Genomic DNA, 18,070 nt, shown 5'->3' with positions numbered 1-18,070 from the left:
GAGAAATGCATTGTGATCTTTATCCAGTAAAACCAAAGATATGTACTCAAGACGTCTGTTATTTGAACACTGTCCAAACCTAAAATGCTAAAGTTGCGTATACATCCTAAAAATAGTTAGCATGGTAACAGTACTAATAAGTTAGAATAAGGCAAAAACGCAAATTTAAAATTAATATTTGCCAGTCGCATTGTCTACAACCATAACATCTTTGAATTGTAACATAAAGCCTGGTACAGATGGCGAATCAGTTCTGCAGGTGTTCAGTCCAAAAACACAATAGGATAATTTATTTAGACCCTACAAAAACTGGACCAAGAAAGTGGATGCCCATGAAGACAGATATCTTGATGCCCATTATTCTACAAAGGAGATTTGTTCATCTTTATTGAAATATTTGCCATCATCTTTGAAATTTGCCATTATCTTTACAATAAACAGGTGCATATACAGTGAAATATTTGCTCCTTTTTCCAAAAACAATTGTTCAGTCATGTTGAAATCTGTTAAAAATATCTGAATGAGATGATATTAAGCCCAAACCCATATGTACATCTCCCCTTGGTGTGAACCACTTTATACCCTGATCATTACAAGTGATATAACATTGTTGAATTACAATATAACAAACTATATATTAAACATTAAAATGTGTCAACCTCAGGGGACCCAAGTCCACTGATTGCTCCTAGTAGTCTAGAACATAATGAGATATGTTTTGTAGCTAAATTATTATCCTCTGGAGAAGCCACAGTATTTACATCACAAGTCAATAAGTGATATTGCAAACATTAATCACTATCTTCAGTAGCTGAATGCATTTTATTGCACAATCCAACAATTTAGACCACCCTTTGTCAATGTTTTTAACATTGGGGAACCCTTGTTCTTGTAATAATTTTCAGGTCCTGGGGAACCCTTGCTATATTTACAGCTCATAGAATGTTAGCATGGTGGTCGGCAGGAAAATGTCTCTTACAGTGCTGGCCAGTAAAACGAATGCCACCCTTACACATAGCAAAAATGATAATTGGTGTCACTTAAATTGACCTGAGAGTGTCAAATTGCTCATTCCTCATGGAATCCCTAGCAACCTCTGGAGGAGCCCCACATTTTTACGATGTGCTTTACAACTGATTAAAATGGCCATCGTTCTGCTGATAATATAAATAATATTGCTCTTATATTATCTGAAAATGTGCAAACTCTAGTGTTGTCACCTAGATGAATGTTATGCTTTTGGACTAAATAATATTTTAGAACAGACGTAAAAAATAATGTAAGGAGGCCCCTGCCCCTGTACAAAGCATTGGTCAGACCACATCTGGAATATGCAGTCCAGTTTTGGGCACCAGTTCACAAAAAGGACATTGTGGAATTGGAGAGAGTGCAGAGAAGGGCAACTAAACTAATAAAAGGAATGGAAGCGCTCAGCTATGAGGAGAGATTAGCTGAACTGAATCTATTCTTCCTTGAGAAGAGACGTTTAGGAGGGGGTATGATCACCCTGTATAAATATATAAACGGTCCATATAGAGAACTCTCTTCCCCATTATTCACTTTGGGATCATTACAAAGAACAAGAGGGCACTCTTTGCGTCTGGAGGAAAAGAAGTTTAAGCTCCAGATAAGGAAGGAATTCTTCACAGCAAGGTCTGTGAAAATGTGTAATCAGCTCCCTGAGGAAATAGTTTCATCAACTACTATAGATTGCTTTAAGACAAAGCTGGTTGCTTTTCTAGAAGCACAGAATATAACTGGGGATTATGGCTTTAAAGTAAAAATAACAGTGACTGTTGATCCAGGGAACATCTGATTGCCTCATGGAATCAAGAAGGATTTTTTTCCCCCTGTTGAAGCAAACTGTACCAGGGTTTTTTTTGCCTTCCTCTGGACCAACTACGTCTTATAGGATTTTATATCTGGGATAGGTTGATTTCCCAAGTGGTTGAACTTGATGGACTTATGTCTTTTTTCAACCTAACCTACTATGCAACTATGTAACTGAGGCATTTTCCATGTTGTCAAAACTTAGAGATCAGCAGGGTAACAGGTAACATTTGGGCCACCCATAAAAATGCAACAAGTGCAGGAAATGCAGTAAAAAAAAAGAATAACATATACAGTCTAGCACTCATTCACCATTCATGAAAAAAAATTGGGCCAGTGTGATTAACTAATATTTGCCTTACAAACAGAAAGTTGAAATTAGGCTTGCAGTGGTAACTGTTTCCTATTTAGTATATTAAGGTATATAGGGTAAGGCATCCCTCTGCTGCTGCTCTGTCCTGGGCAAACATTTTTACAGTAGCAAAGTGGCAGTGGTAAAGGACCTGAGAATAATAGGCTATAATACTAATAGTAGTAGAATAACATCATCCCCATTGCCGCAACATATCTGTATAGCACAGTAGTAAATGGGGAATGTGAAGATTAAAATTAAATAAATATACCTTAATAAATATTGTTTAGGAAAACCATTATTTTTTCAATATGTAATCATTTGACAGCAGAAGTTGCCATTTAATAATAAATTAATACAATTTTTTGGCAGGTAAACATGGTTGTCAATGCTGCTCTTTATTCCTTCAAACCATTCCAGCTGGGAATTACAAGGAGATCTAAAACCCTTTGATATAAGTCCATGACACAGATATCAAAGCTTGCCATGATACCATAGATAGAAAGCAGATGATTTATAATATTGCTTCTAGATAAAACATGGTTCTCTGCAGCACAGCAAGGTATAAAGACATACAGTTATTTCACACAGCTGTCACACGCAACGTAATAAAATATTGAAGTACATTAACATCTGCATGCTTTCATAATACAGTCATCACAGACTACTTAAGTAGTTTCACCGATTAGCAAAACTGTGCTATGAATCCTTAATACTTTGCAACACTATTAGCCTTGTAAAGACAACCACAAAAATATTTACCAGATATGTAAACATAAAAAAAAACACCAAAATATCTTATGAAACTTTTTTCAATGTATCTTAAACCTGTTATTTTTTCTTCTATAATGTTTATAATGCATAAACACAATATCTAATAGAGTAAATGTCAAATTGCCAAAGAAACCTCTATAAAATACTTGGCTGAATGTCAGTGGTACCAGCTAGGAGAAACTAACTCAGCAATAGGAAATACATTTATTCAAAATTTAAAATGCAATTTTGAGGTCATGTAAAACCATGTAGGAGAGCAGACGAGGCATAGTAATAATGGGCTCTCTGTTTTTTCAAGGGAAAATGCAATCAATAATGTTATTATTCCTTTGGGTGAGAACTAATAAGTTGAATTATTAAACAGCTTTTTCAACCTGTCAAGGTTCTATGCAACCCAGCCTTACCAACCATCAGAATCCTTTATAAAGGGTTATCACGCTACTGGATTACAGTGGGGAAAAATTTTGAACAAATTTTTTGTTGACTTCAATTTTTAAGCTTATTTACACTAAAATAGAAATGCTGATCCTTAAAGTGCAGTAAGTTTTCTTCTATCACGTCAGGTTTTTTCTCTACTGCTTATATTAATGCTATTACTGTATCTTGGATTTGTATAGGCTATTCATTTACATGCAAGACAGTGTGGTCAGAGGTTGTGCGCTGCTCTACGTAGTGAATAAGCAAAACTTATTTTTCTACTTACACACGTATTTCCTTTCTTTCAGATCATGTCTGGCTGCTGTTTCTCGTCATAAGTGCCTAAACAACCCTGGTTTATTTGTTATATCTGTGTCAGTTTGAACATTCCCAGTCAAAGGGTGAACATCAGCACATTTGTAGAGCAAGCCTTTTTGGCATATTTCAAAGTTAAACTTGGTGAGCAAGATAAGTCTTGGGCCCCTCATAAGGTGTGCAACAATAGGTCAAGGGTTTACGGATGTGGACAAGGGGAACACGTGATAAGTTGATATTTAGTATACTTATGGTTTGGTGAGAGCCAGGAGATCATTTCAGTGATTTTTACTTTTGTATAGTAAAAACTTCAGCATATACCAGAAAAATAAATGTAACATAGAGTATCCTAGTCTACCATCGGCTATACGCCCAGTGGCTCATTCGAATGAAATCCCAGAGCTGGTTTTCGTTACACTACCCTCCCTTAAAGAACATGATTATGGTGATAAACTAGGTGACAACAATGATAAGGAGTTTGAAATTGAAGAGGACTCTGTTTGTAACGGATTTGATCAGCATGAGTTGAGTGATTTGGGACTATCGAAGAAGGCTTCAGAACTCCTAGCATCAAGACTGTGTGAGAAAAACTTACTTGAAAAAAGGACAAAGGTATCGTACTTTCGAACCAGAGAATTTGCATTTCTGCAGTACTTTAGAACTGACAGTGGCTTTGTGTATTGCCATAACATACCTGGTTTAATGGAGGAATTGGGAATTCCAATCTATAACTCAACTAAATGGCGACTATTCAATGATAGTTTAAAGCGGAGCTTAAAGTGTGTCCTCCTTTACAATGGCAAATATTTGGGTCAGTCCCAAGTGGCCATTCAGTTTCTTTTTGTGAAGAATATGCAGGCATAAAGAGAGTCACTGAGTTGTCGCAATATCACCAAAACAATTGGGTCATCTGTGTTGTCCTTAAAATGGTATTCTTCTTTCTTGGTCAGCAAAGCGGATACACCAAGTATCCCTGTTATCTGTGCATGTGGGACAGCAGAGCTCGTGAGAGGCATTGGGTGGAAAGGAATTGGCCTCCAAGATCTGCCCTAAAACCAGGTGATCCAAACATTCTAGATGAACCATTTGTTGATTGAAAGAATATTATATTCCCCCCTTTGCACATGAAACTGGGTCTGATGAAGCAGTTCGTTAAAACTTTGCCAACTGAAGGAGACTGTTTCAAGTAACTCATTTTGGCATTTCCTAGCGTGTCATTTGAAAAAATAAAGGCCAGTGTGTTTGATAGTCCACAGATTCGGTAGCTCATCAAAGATGAACATTTCATCAGGACAATGTCAAAAGTAAAAAAAAAAATGCTTAGTTACCATTCAAAGAAATTGTCTAGAAACTCTTGAAGAGCTTGCAAATTCCTGGTTGCAATATGAGCATCAAGGTGCATTTTCTGCATAGCCATCTTTCTAACTTCCTGGAAAACCTTGGTGCAGTCAGTAATGAGCAAGGAGAACGATTCCACCAAGATTTGAAGGTCATGGAAGGACGGTATCAGGGTAGATGGGATGTTCATATGATGGCTGACTATTGCTGGAGCATCCGGCGGGATTGTCCTAACACTGAACACTCCAGGAAAAGCCATAAGTTTTTTCCTTAACCGCCTACTTGATTAATTTTCAAATGTTTTACTGTAAAAAAAATGCTTTACTGTAAAAAAAATCTCTGACTGAGATGCCAAAATGTTTTTGAGGAAACACGCCATACATAAAACTGCAAGCATTATATAGGAAGATCCCTGTTACCTTACTAAAAACATACTCTAGTATGAACACCTTTTCTACATATTTAGATACATCTTCTTTAACATAAACCAGCCAAGAGAAAAAGGTAACTATAAGTCCTTGTTTTAAACATGCTAGTTATCAGTCTATCACAATAACTGGTTGTCTTAAAAACCTTGAGTCGGTGGCCTGCAACATATATGCAGTTCAAGAAAAACAGAGAAAAATCAGCATTCTAGTCAACCAAAGTACCAGAGTATGTTGTTAGAGGAGTAGCCAAGCAAATAGAATTTCATAAAAAGATGCAGCAATGCCAGCTTTCCAGTTCTGAAGAACTGTGATCTTTTGAATATTTTCCATATAGGACAAATAAATGCCAAACAAGTGCAACACATATACAGTATATTTGATTTAAATATAGGAATAAAAACTTTACATTCTAAATTACCAATACTAATAGTAGGCACCCACAAGTTTCACCTATTAGATATTGTGTTTATACAGCTTTTGACCTTTGTAACAATTTCCTAAACCTTTAATGTCTTACTGATATTCATCGAGGTCTATCTTAGCATTAGTATAAGGTCTAAAGGTGCATGTTTACGTAATATTTCATATTAACTTACACACACTTACAATGTGAAAAAAGCATCTATGATCATGTATATTCACACATTTGTAATTTAGCTGCCCCCAATGCATGTTCACTTACCTTGGCCTTTGATTGGATATATGTTTAGATTGTAGTAAATCAACTATTACAACCATGCAGCTTTTAATACTTCCAACGTATAAATCACCAAAATGCATACTCTATAATTCAGCAAACAGCAACACTCCAATTATTAACTACAATTAATGTAGAGAACACAGCCATTATAGCCCTATTTAGCAAAAAGGGTATATTCATCAAAAAGCACACCGAAACAACCTCAACATAACTACCCACCAACAAAACTTTAGATAATATAAAGCTGTGATATAATGTCAGCATTTAGAGCAGTTCAACTTTACTGCAGCTTACAAGGCTAAAAAGATTTTGCTGAGAACATTACACTAACCATACCAAAGTTCTCTATAACACAAGGAAGTGGATATATCACTGCCACTCTTAAAGTAACAAGGAGTGCAGTGACTTGTCCACGTGTAAATAGGTAACAGTTAAAAAAACATTTCCTGTTATTGTTATTGATTCTAAGGCACCAAAAGCATTAATTGTTTCCCATATTCAGGTGCTATAGATATGCTTGGCAACGTACAACTCAAATACTAAAACTGACTGGCCATTCTTAATATACAATTATTCTAAAACATGCATTCATGATATGTTCACATGTATGTACTATGTTTTTCCTGGTTGTTCAATACATGCAGAAAACTCCATTTAAGCAAATGGGGATTTCAGTAGGCTTGTCCACCCACCATTCATTCCATTGTACACACTTCTGTGATGAGATGACATTTCATCTGCTACTTGTCTCCTTAAGGTGCCTTCCCTGCTGCTCGCACTCAAAAGTTTGAGATGTTCTGGGCTACCTCCAAAATGTTGTCTGAGATGCTCAGGGCTACTACCCCTTGCTTTTTGAAGATGTTCTGAGTTTCCACTTAATGTATGTTTTTGAAGATGTTCTGGGCTGCCACTGCTGAGCTTTTGGTAATCTGGACTACCACCAGACCTATGCTTTTTAAAATGTTCAGGGCTACTACTTAATATCTGCTTTTGTAGATTTTCTGGGCTACTACAAGAAAGCCTTTGTGGCTCTGGACTACTTTTACCCACACTTTTATGATGTTCTGGACTTGCACTTTTCAGATGTTTCTGATGGTCAGGACTTGATGAACTCCTAGGCTTTTGAAGATGTTCCGGACTGCCACTTCCATGTTTCTGGTGTTCAGGACTTCCTTCACCTCTGCTTTTTTGGAGGTGTTCAGGACTGTTGGTAGAGTTTGCTTTATGATGGTCTGGGCTATCTGTGCTACCTGCACTGGATGTGCTGCTCCCATCCCCAACATCCCGTAGAAAAGTACCGGTCGTTGCAGTCAACTGACAGAGGCTATTCTGACTATCAATGGAACTTCGACTACCTGCTACCCCAATTTTCTCCTCATCTAGCAAAAAACAAATTTCTTTGAGTTCAAGGTTTTCCTTTACCACTTCTTCTTGTCTAACTTCAAGCTCCTTCAGTTTTTGTAAATACAAAGCAACTTCTTTCTGCATGATCCCTGAAGTATATCTTCCCAGCCTTTGCCATTCTCTGGAAATCCGTTTTCCTTTTTGCCTGTCGTCATCCAAGAAACAACATAGGTCTCTAAGTTCTTGGTTATCTTCCTGCAGCTTCTTATTTACATCCTTAAAGAACAGAAGATTTTCAGTTAGTAAATGATCAAAGTAAAATTAAAATCATACATTTTTAATGCTGATAAACCGTTCAACTGAAAATCTGCCAACCGTCTTGTGTAGCTGGAATAATCATAATGTGCCAACCCTGATGTGATTTATTTTAACCCACTTGCAGTACATTGCATCTGATTCAATATATCATAACTTCAAAATGATAGAGAACAAATCATAAAGCTGAAATTAAACCTATTGAAAATCTGTCATCTACTTTTTTCAAAAACATTTTTCAAAAGCTTTTTGTGCAATAGTAAAGTCACAATAGTAATAGTGGTGTAGGCTGCTTTTTACCTAAAGCTGAAATATAAGAAAACAGATAGATATACATTTTAAAATACAGACAAGGTCAACAGTTTTACTTTAAAAAGTATTTCTATTACATTTATGTTTATCTAGACCTAAGATCTGACACTCTAACACATAGCAGTCAGGTTGATGACCTAACTTTTTTTTACCTTAGGCTATATAGCTAGGTCACCTCTCTGCCCCAGAGTGGAAAATAGAGAATGGAAACTGAAGCAACAGCACAGTAATGATAAATTTCATTAGAAAACAAACGATACATCCTGGTTTACACTGTGTTTACAGATAAGGGAACAAATGACACATAAAATAACATGTTGCAATTATTCTCATAATCTAAATACGTGAAATGCAAATATTTAATTTGGAAAAACTAAGTACATGTCATGCAATTACCACCACTTCAAATCTAGAAATTTGAATCAATTTGTATTTGAGGTGCCAATATTAGGAAATTTCCTTGGAGCGTCTGCTGGTGGAATCTTTCTTGCCTAAACTTTGGAAAGTATGTGTGAACCTGCCCAGGTTCTGATTGCAACAGGCTTGGCAAACTTTATTGGTGTCTGTCGAGCTCATAAGACTTTAATATCATCTAAGAAAACTTTAAAATGGGCTTTGATGGGATGCCATTGTTAGGGTATATATTGGGGTGCATCCTAAATACCCTACAGCCAATGAAATTACTGCCCTATGGAGTCAACCACCCAGCTCCTGGACGATTTCACATGAATTAAAATGGTAACAATAAATTACTTTTAATATAGGCGATGTTCACTAGCACAAACGTGTCTATAGATTATTTTACAGGATGAATTGCAAATGTGTACCATTCACCCTGAACTCAACGTAGCTGCAAACTATGTTATCCCCAAACATCAGATATCAAGGGTCTCATATTCTTTTTGCTATTGTTGGCCCCCAGAAAGAATGTTTTAAATGCCTATGATATAAGCTTTGGTATTTTTGGAGAAGAATCCAATATTTTAAGGCCATAATTAACCGTGTTGAAGTATGGTCATGGAAATGGGAGATGGTAATTGGGTTCCTCCAGAACATCACAGCCATTCCCTTGCATGAAGAATAATACATTTTAATCAATAAAATGGTTATCAGATCTCAACATTTCTTCCTTTACAATGTCACATATACAGAAAAATATGACAACACAAATATGCCCTATAATTTTTCTAAATAATTATGGCTACAACATTTGGTGCACAATGAATGAATTAATAAATAAAGATATTAAGTGAAATCAATGAACAGCCTAACAATCTAACTTGCTAAATAAATATTCATGCAGAGAGTTTATCCAATATGCTACTAATTGGTGACTATAGCTCCAAATGACAACTAGATAAATATTAATTTATAAGGCAGATTTTGGATTTATTATGGGTCTTCAGAGAACATCAGGAAGATAGCAGTAATCGTGTTCTCAGAAGTCTGTGTTGTGTAACTTCAGTCCTTGGCCTTGATTAATTAAAGCTCTCCAAGGCCATAATACACTTGCATTAGTGAAGCTGGGCGATCTAGCAAACCTAGAATGGACCTAGTACAGAATTGAAAACATTTGCTAACAAATAGCTAATGACTTTCCCGAGATCCATTCAAAGTTTGCTGGATCACCCAGCTTCACTGATGAAAATGTATCCCCTCCAGCCTTGGAGAGCTTTATTAAATCAGGGTCTTTAAATCAACAATCACATTCTGAACTCCACAGTTTAAATCTGATTGGTGGCTATGAAAATTTCAAAATCTAAGTACTAGCATTTGTTTCACATTTGGGATTCTCAGTGTTTGAGGGAGGAGGCTGGGTATTCCATCTACACCAACAGGTGCACTTCAGGATCACCAATTTACAGCCAAAACAAACTGGGGTTGGCTTTTGCCATGAAAATGTTGGGATAAAAAAGTGTTGGTAAATTTTAAATATTTATCTTCAATCTTGATGACACAATTATTATTACCGTGTTTCCCCGAAAATAAGACACTGTCTTATATTTTTTTGGGCTTCCAAAAACACACTAGGTCTTATTTTCAGGGTAGGTCTTATATACTTTTTTTTAATGAAAAAAAACACACCATATTCCCAAATTCCCCTTACAAATTCCCTCCGGACCGCGGTAAACCGCGATCGCTGGCCGCGCGTATTTTCGCGCTTCCAGCGAGCGCGGATTTTATTGGTGAATCAGGGGCATTGAGCAGTTAATGTTGACTTCTACATTCAATATATACATCAGTTATAGGTGTTTAAGATAGCAGACGCAGGGCACTTCCTAATGTTTTATTACTCATAAGAGGAATGGAATGGTGTCAGGCAGTTACTGCAAAAATTGAATAAACATCCACATAAAAAATTCCTGAAACCTAACTGTCAGGGTTCACTTTTCTCTAATTACAGAAGAAATAGCACTGGCTGAAGTTTCTGTAGAAACCAGTCCATCCCATGGTGTACTAGATGGCTTCTTTTAAGACAAAAGTGATGTAGGGATCAGACAGAGGATCACCTGAACCCAGTGGGGACACTGACAATCCCAGAGAATTCTATTTTTGCAGAAGCTTTAGTGGATCAATGCTCAGCAGTGCAGGTAGCCAAAGAGGTCAGTATTCACTTTTTTAAAGACAGCTTTTCTAGGGAGACCTATCAACAAAATTTCTACTGACATTAAAGGGTAGACAACCCTTTTATGAAAAGTAAAAATTACCTTTTTATTAAAATGGGAATCTCCTCCCCTACTGTCTTTACTGCCGCAGCAGGTTAGTGGCTTTTTCCTGTTTTGGAAAAAAATGCAGATCTCACGCATGCTCAGTGAGATTGGCATTCTTTTTTTTTTCACTTACAGCAGTATGTCATGCCTTGTAGCCAGAAGGAAGAATACAGACAAAGATGGTGGTGCTCAGAGTTTCCTCTAGAGTTACCCGAAGGAGGACAGCATTGGAGGAGTTGGGGGCTTTGTAGAAGTAAAGGTGAGTGTGTTTTTTTTTTTTTTTGGTATAGTTCTGCTTTAAGAGACAGGGTCACTTTAATAACCTGTAAATTCTAACTCCACAGAAATAGTTTTTGCAAGCTATCACCAACTATACAAACATAAGACAGAAAAAGTATATTTAAAACAGCGCTTAGAAAGTAGGCTGCTTGACAAAATGAGATAATCTAAAATAGTGGTGAAATTATTTTATTATATAATTTCTTTTTAATAGCACAACACAATGTTCCTAGTCGCACTGGATCATTAGGTACAGGACATATGCGAAGATGAGTGTTGCTTTGCAAAAATTTACTGTGTACAATAAAAAACACAGTTGGGGAACATTTTTCAGAAGACAAGTAGCAGTACTATAAAAGTCTTAAGGGTTTTAATAATACTGATGGAAAAATTCCAACCAAGACATACACAAAAAAATGAGAATATAAATTTTTATGAAAGGATAACGCTGTACATTCAGGCAAAGACAAGTCGTTTATATTAAATGATTCAGCGGGAATGATATTTTATTTTTATCTTTGCATTCAATGTATTCTTCATGACATGATAACAAATGAAAGCAAACTGAAGGCTACAAAAGATGTGTCTGTCTTGAAAGCTTACTTTTAAACATGAGCATTCTGCATAATTATCTTTCAAAAGAGTATGTCGCTATCTGCTCTTTACCTTAAAACATGAATAATCATCCAGGGATCCAACCAATTATTCATAAAAAATTGAGTTTGATTTATGAGGGGATCCAAGAAAACTTTTTTCAATGATTGCTGAGTGTGTGTAATGTACACTATATTCCTTGATTTCCAAATAAATAAACATGTGCATAAAACTTTATTGTTAATAAGGAGAAGGTTTGGGGTTGCCTCTATCATAAGTTGATAATGAAGATATACAATTTAAGGTCCCAGAGACATTTTTGTGCAGATTTGCTTGAAAGAAAGAAAAATATGTTTTTGTTTAAGGAAATTGTATTTTGAATTTTTCGTTTATTTTAGGGGCATATTCATGTTTAATAAATGTTGATAGCACATTTAAGTTTTGGGTTTTTAAAGCAAATTTAATTGGTATACCCATGGGTGGAAAAACAGTGTGCACATAAATCATCCTACAATTTATCAGTCAAATTCACCACACCCTTTCACTATCCCTATAGATAAAATAAAAGTTAGACATTTAAACTTTTAGGTTTATTATACCTAAATAAACTGTCCTGCTGCTGACCAATTTTGAACTGCTTTAAAGCACCTGTCTGTACTTTTTTTAGGAAAATTAAAATATCCTACTGTGGTATCATTAGTCTCTTAATTCCTAATGAGAATTTTATACAAACTGGCCAACAGCAAGACAGATTTACATCAGCAAGAACAGGGACAGACACATTTTAGGCATTTTCTATCTGATAGTCAAGGTGAGCCTATTACTGTTCAGGGTTGCCACGTAGGCAGTATTGTACTGGCCTTGTCAGTAAAAATAGAATTTGTTAATAAAAGGAAAGAGACTATAAAACCATTCAATGTTTTCTCAGAAACAGCAACCCTACCATTTGATATTTTTTCCGAAATGAAATGAAATTTGCTCTATCACCCTTACACACTCCTATTCTCCTTTGTTAAGGCAATCTTTCTCCTACAGACACCTGGTATCCCCCTCCCTATTTATTCCATTCACTGACCACTGACAAATAGCATTGTTTTTTTCTTTAAGATGAAGGAATTTCCCCCTATCCACACCAATGGTAACTGGCACTTTTTTCCCAAAACGATACTGGGGCTTTTTTCTCCTATTTACCCGTAAAGAGTAATATGACATGTATTTCTTACATGTACTTCTTGCTGCACTCTTAACAGTGGAATCGTTTTAAAAAACAAGATTCCCATGAGGGAATGTTTGAGGTAATGTCAGGTTCCCTCTTTTTTAAACAGAGCCCAATGTGTTGATCACCATATTGCATATATATAGATATATATATTTTTTTTCTCCTTTAAATGTTTCTTTACCTTTTTGCTTCGATTTCAGTTATAAATTGTCTGAAATTTGAAATGGCATTCTTGGACTAGGATAACAATTACAATTTATAGGAAAACAGAGGTTATGGAAAACTTGAGAATTGTATTACTAAAATAATGTTTATACATTTTTACATATTTAGTGCTCAGGAGCCAGTTATTATTCCTATTTTATTAAAGTTTGAAGAATGAACTTTTTTTTCTCTGGTTTAAGTGCCATGGTACAACATGTATCATTCAGAAAAGTAATCAAATAGCTCTAAAGAAACAGAAGGATTCACCGCAAGTCATCTGGTGATAAAATCCACTGACGTGAACTCCACAATAAAGCCTCTCAAGAATTTTATTGGTGGCATAAATTGTCAGAGAATGCAATGACATTCCAGTAAAGTTTAGTTTGCCTATACAGTGTTATAAAAGTAGAAAGAAAGAAGATTGGATTAGAAACATCATGTAGTAAAGCTTAACTCTGTTCAAACTTTTCCTTTATTAGAGGGTGAAAGGGAACTTTTTATTACTGTTGAGATTTCTCCCTACTTTCGGTTTACATGAAATAATAGGTGCAGTTGTCCTTGGGACAGGAAGGAATGGATCGCAGGGGAAACTTGCTCACAAGTTGTAAACCTTCCACATGCTAGTGAAAATATTTTTTGTTTTGCTTTGTGTCTGTTCTGGTTAAAGAGATTCTATTATGGGCTAACACAAAAGCGAGCGAAAGCCTCCACAACAGGTAAAGACACAACAGACAGTGAGATGAAATGTTTCTGAATTCTCCATTTTTTTAATCTGACATTGCGACAGACGCTCTATTAGAAAGATTTCCTATTCCTGTTACTGTAACTAATCAAAATTTTGATTTTCAACATTTGTAGTCTCGGTGACAGTAATAACTTTTAGTTAGTGAGGATGATTCCAGTTATTTTGGACACCAATAGTCATTAAACCTACACAGAGAGCTAACCCCACACAGCTGTATCCAAATCTTGAAAAAATGAAATTGGCTTAATTTAAAGTTAACTATTTTATGCTCTTTCTTATGAGTAAGCTCAGCAGGTTTTACAAACTATATATTTTTGGATGATAATGGATCAACTAAATATTCTTTAAAATATCAGGTCACAGCTTAAAAATTTAAATAAAAAAACCCAAAAACCATATAAATTCATAATTCTCTCCAATGTAAAAGGGCTCAATGTATAAATTATCCTTACTCATCTGACATACTTTTGTAGATATTTTTTTTAAATTCAAAGATGACTAAAAAGATTCTTACTAAGTAACTGACTTCTCCAACTGGCAGATCAAAGATGAGTCTCAAAAACATCTTTAATGTCTCCAGTTTGGGAAGAGATGGCTGAGAGCTCATTATTCCTTCCTCTGCTACTGCCTACAACTTAAACAGATATGGTATGGGTGGATACAGTTAAAGATGACATTCAAAGTGAGTGGGAACTTAAGGATCAATAGCTTAGTCAGCGGCGAATAGAAAGGGTAAACTGTACAATCTGTATGGGGGTCAGGGTCATGGAGAACTCAATTCCAGTGCCAAGTGTTCCTGCCAGGTGACTGACTGTTAGGTTTAGGCATTACAAAGTAAGTAAATATAATTTAGTGTGAAGAAAGTATAAAAGTGGGTTATGGTTTTTCATAGTAAACCTTAAAATGGAACTGTATGTCCATTGCTCTTTTGCATTATGATGAACTCACCTAGGAGTGTGTCAGCCAGTTCAGAACTATTTCTTTTGATTCTACCTGCTCTGACTACTATCATTTCCACTACTTTTTCCAAGTTCTGAATACAGATACCGGACAGCCGCTGATGATGTAACATCAACTCTGCCACCCAACTCCATCGACCCAAATGTCGTAATGGCTAGGAATATGCAGTATAGTACTGTTTGTTGCAAGAAGAAAGATGTCTTCTTGAAAAAAAAACATATTTTTTAAGAAAAGTTTTAGTTTAAAGTTTATCTAAACCCAACACTTTTCATAGAATAGAGAATAGTTAATAACCCTTGTTGTAGGTTTGTCCTGTAGTCATAACATAAATCCCCATTTTCAATCAATCAATTTCATTGATTACTGTCATTCCACGGTTATGATTAAGGATTAGATTAAGGAGTTACTTTAATGTTGACCACTCAAGAATCACTCCATTTGCTTTGGGAACCAACCATTTGGTCATCTTATTCAAATATCAATTGTATCCCACATCTATTTTGAAACCTTTTCAACTCCAATAGTTTTAGGGAACAGTTTATCAAGAGCCATCTAGATACATGTCAACGCAATGCATATAGTGTGTTATTTCCAGGTGAAAACATCAATGATATACCATTTTTTATATTTATGTGGTCATTTTGAATTTCAATCTGCTTCCATCATGGCTGAACACCCACACTTCTATTTACACTCAATTCCTAAATGAGTTCAATGTAGGTGAGGCACCGATTCTCTTAAAAGCAAGATTACTGTGCCAAGTCAAGTGAAGTAGAATTCTGTACTCATTGTTCTACAGATATTGTATATTGTTCATTGGGCCAACTGGAGAAAATGCCTGCTATTCAGAAACAATCATGTATGAGAATATAGTTTAAGATGTGTTTGATATTAGAAAGAGGCAAATGTTTTATCGGCTGCAATACATAATTAACATATTCCTCCTTTAAAATGAATAACTACCATTATAGCGTTTGTGTTATATAGTAGAATCAAACTTTTATCTAAAGGATGAAAATGACATTCATTGGGATCAGTTGACAACCTCATGAATTTAAATGGGTTGCCTTATGCAATACACATGGATGTGCAAAACTGTGTGTTGCATCGCACTGTTTTTTAGTGTAAATGGGTGCTTAGATGACTGATATAAACGTGTGATGTTTCCGATGGTTTCAAGGAAAATACCACATTCATATGCACTGTTCAGTTATTGCAGTTATAAAAAAACTGCAGAAAGATATTCAAAAGGAATTTCTGATGAGAAATGATTTAGGCAGTGCAACCTATAATACAAATACAGGCCCAATGTGTTCTTTTATAGATAATATAAAAAGTATTTTTTCAAATACATTTTTTTTTGAGACACATGAAGGTCCAAACAAATAATACATATAATACCATACGGTAAATATCAGCCACTCTCTTCAGCCATTGGCAGGGTGTTTGAGGTTTGTCACACTTCCAGCAAGCCGGCATGCATGCTTTTGCAACAGTCAACAGGAAACGTTTTTATATACTTTTCTCGGCATGTCAGAAATGTGAAATAACACTAATGCAGGTTTACCCTTAATATCGACCTCTGTGAGTTAAAGAATAAATCTGCTACAGAAATCCAGAACATGGACAGCCCAGGGCAGTCCCAGAAAATATGCAATAAAGTGCTGGGATCTGTTTTACATCGCCAACAAGTATTATCAGTGTGGAGATACATTTTGGTCAGCTTAGAGGGCGTTCTATACCAACAGGTAACCAATTTGTAGTTCATCTCCTGGTATTTATTACTGATGGAGGCCTTATGACTAAAATGGAGCATCGTTTCTTGTTGGGCTTCAGTGAACTGCATATTAAGGTCTGCCTCCCATTTGGTTACAAAGCTAAGAATAGCAGGAGTTTAAACAGCTAAGGTCATTTGGTATGCATATGACAAAGTACCTCTCAATAGGTTCTGTGTTGCACATAGAGACTCCAAAGACAATAGGGGGCGAGAAAATATATGGTGCTGCAGAAGAGACCTAAGCACACAGGTAAGTTGTATATTGCACCACATGCCTAAAGAGGGCAGCTCCTTGTCTTTTACAAGAAAATCCAGAAATCCAGAATTGAAAAGTTGACAAAGAAATCCAGGACCTATCTTGAAGGAAATGTACTGCTTTATAAACGTTTTGGTTACACCATAGGCGGAAAAATGGATCCGAAATTCCCGATGGGAAATTTGGGTTTCCTACCATAGAGGATAGATGAGATGGGTAAGTACCCATGTTTTGAAAAGCAAAGTATTTGGAGACTACCTTTAAGGTTGGTCCAATCAAGGGGTGTCTAAGCATCAGCCTTGATTGTCTCAGGAGCCCAGACTAAAGAGTCGATTGGAGTCAGTGAAAGAGCATCTTCCAATCGTATCCAGAGCTTGGAGCCTTTATTAGTACACCAGTCTAATAATTTAGCGAAATATACGGCTTGGTGGTACAACAAAGAATCTATGAACGCCATTACCCCACTTGTCTTGGGAAGTCTCAAAGTTTTTACTCCAATCCATGGAATGGAATGCCAGATACATTTTATAAATTCCGACCTGAATTTACTGTGGTGGTATATATACAGGTCATGCTTGCAATTTATAAACAAGTCTGGGCATTACGTTGATTTTTAAAATGTTACACCTTCCAAATCAAGTGGAAGGAAATTAGGTTCTACTGTATGTGACAGGTTTGCAGGAATCTGGGTGCCAAGGTACGTGATTGAAGAGGAAGCACACTTAAAGGGAAAGGTGGGAGCTAGAGCTGTTTGGGTCGCCTTAAAAATGGTGACGTTCTGAACCTCTGACTTGTGCAGATTGATCCTATAAATGGATAGTTCCGCAAATTTACTAAGTTCCGCCAAGAGATTAGGAAGTGTCATAACTGGTGAGGAAAAATAAAATAGCAGGTCATCTGCATAGGCCCCACCTTATATTCAATAGCACCAATGCTCACACCTTTCACATCAATATTAGATCGCACATGTCACAAAAACGGTTCTACTGATAGAATAAACGGGGGATAGTGGGGAGAGTCCCATTTGCGCTGGAAAATGGTTGGAATAGTTCATCATACAAGTATTTTACAAAGGAATTTTTATTTATTTTTTTACAAACTTTGCTGAAACACATAAGAATGCCATCCTGACAACAATGCATAAACTGCTCAAAGAACGGCAAAAACAAGTCAACACTTTACTAATTATTACATATGGTT

General features: G+C 36.0%; 1 protein-coding gene across 1 annotated transcript in view; it reads right to left on the bottom strand.

Annotated features, from left to right (window-relative positions):
* The window catches only part of CCDC85A (coiled-coil domain containing 85A), a 154,736-nt gene that overhangs the window by 119,026 nt on the left and 17,640 nt on the right, over positions 1-18,070 (bottom strand). Inside the window, exon 2 of the mRNA XM_072409507.1 lies at positions 6,847-7,774. Coding sequence (XP_072265608.1) covers positions 6,847-7,774 — 928 coding nt within the window. The remainder of the gene's footprint in view (positions 1-6,846; positions 7,775-18,070) is intronic.

The sequence above is a fragment of the Pyxicephalus adspersus genome, chromosome 4 (genome assembly GCF_032062135.1).
Source record: "Pyxicephalus adspersus chromosome 4, UCB_Pads_2.0, whole genome shotgun sequence".
In the NCBI taxonomy this organism is placed as follows: Eukaryota; Metazoa; Chordata; class Amphibia; order Anura; family Pyxicephalidae; genus Pyxicephalus; species Pyxicephalus adspersus.
The sequence above is the reverse complement of the archived record's forward strand: the minus strand, read 5'-3'. Positions and strand labels throughout refer to the sequence as shown.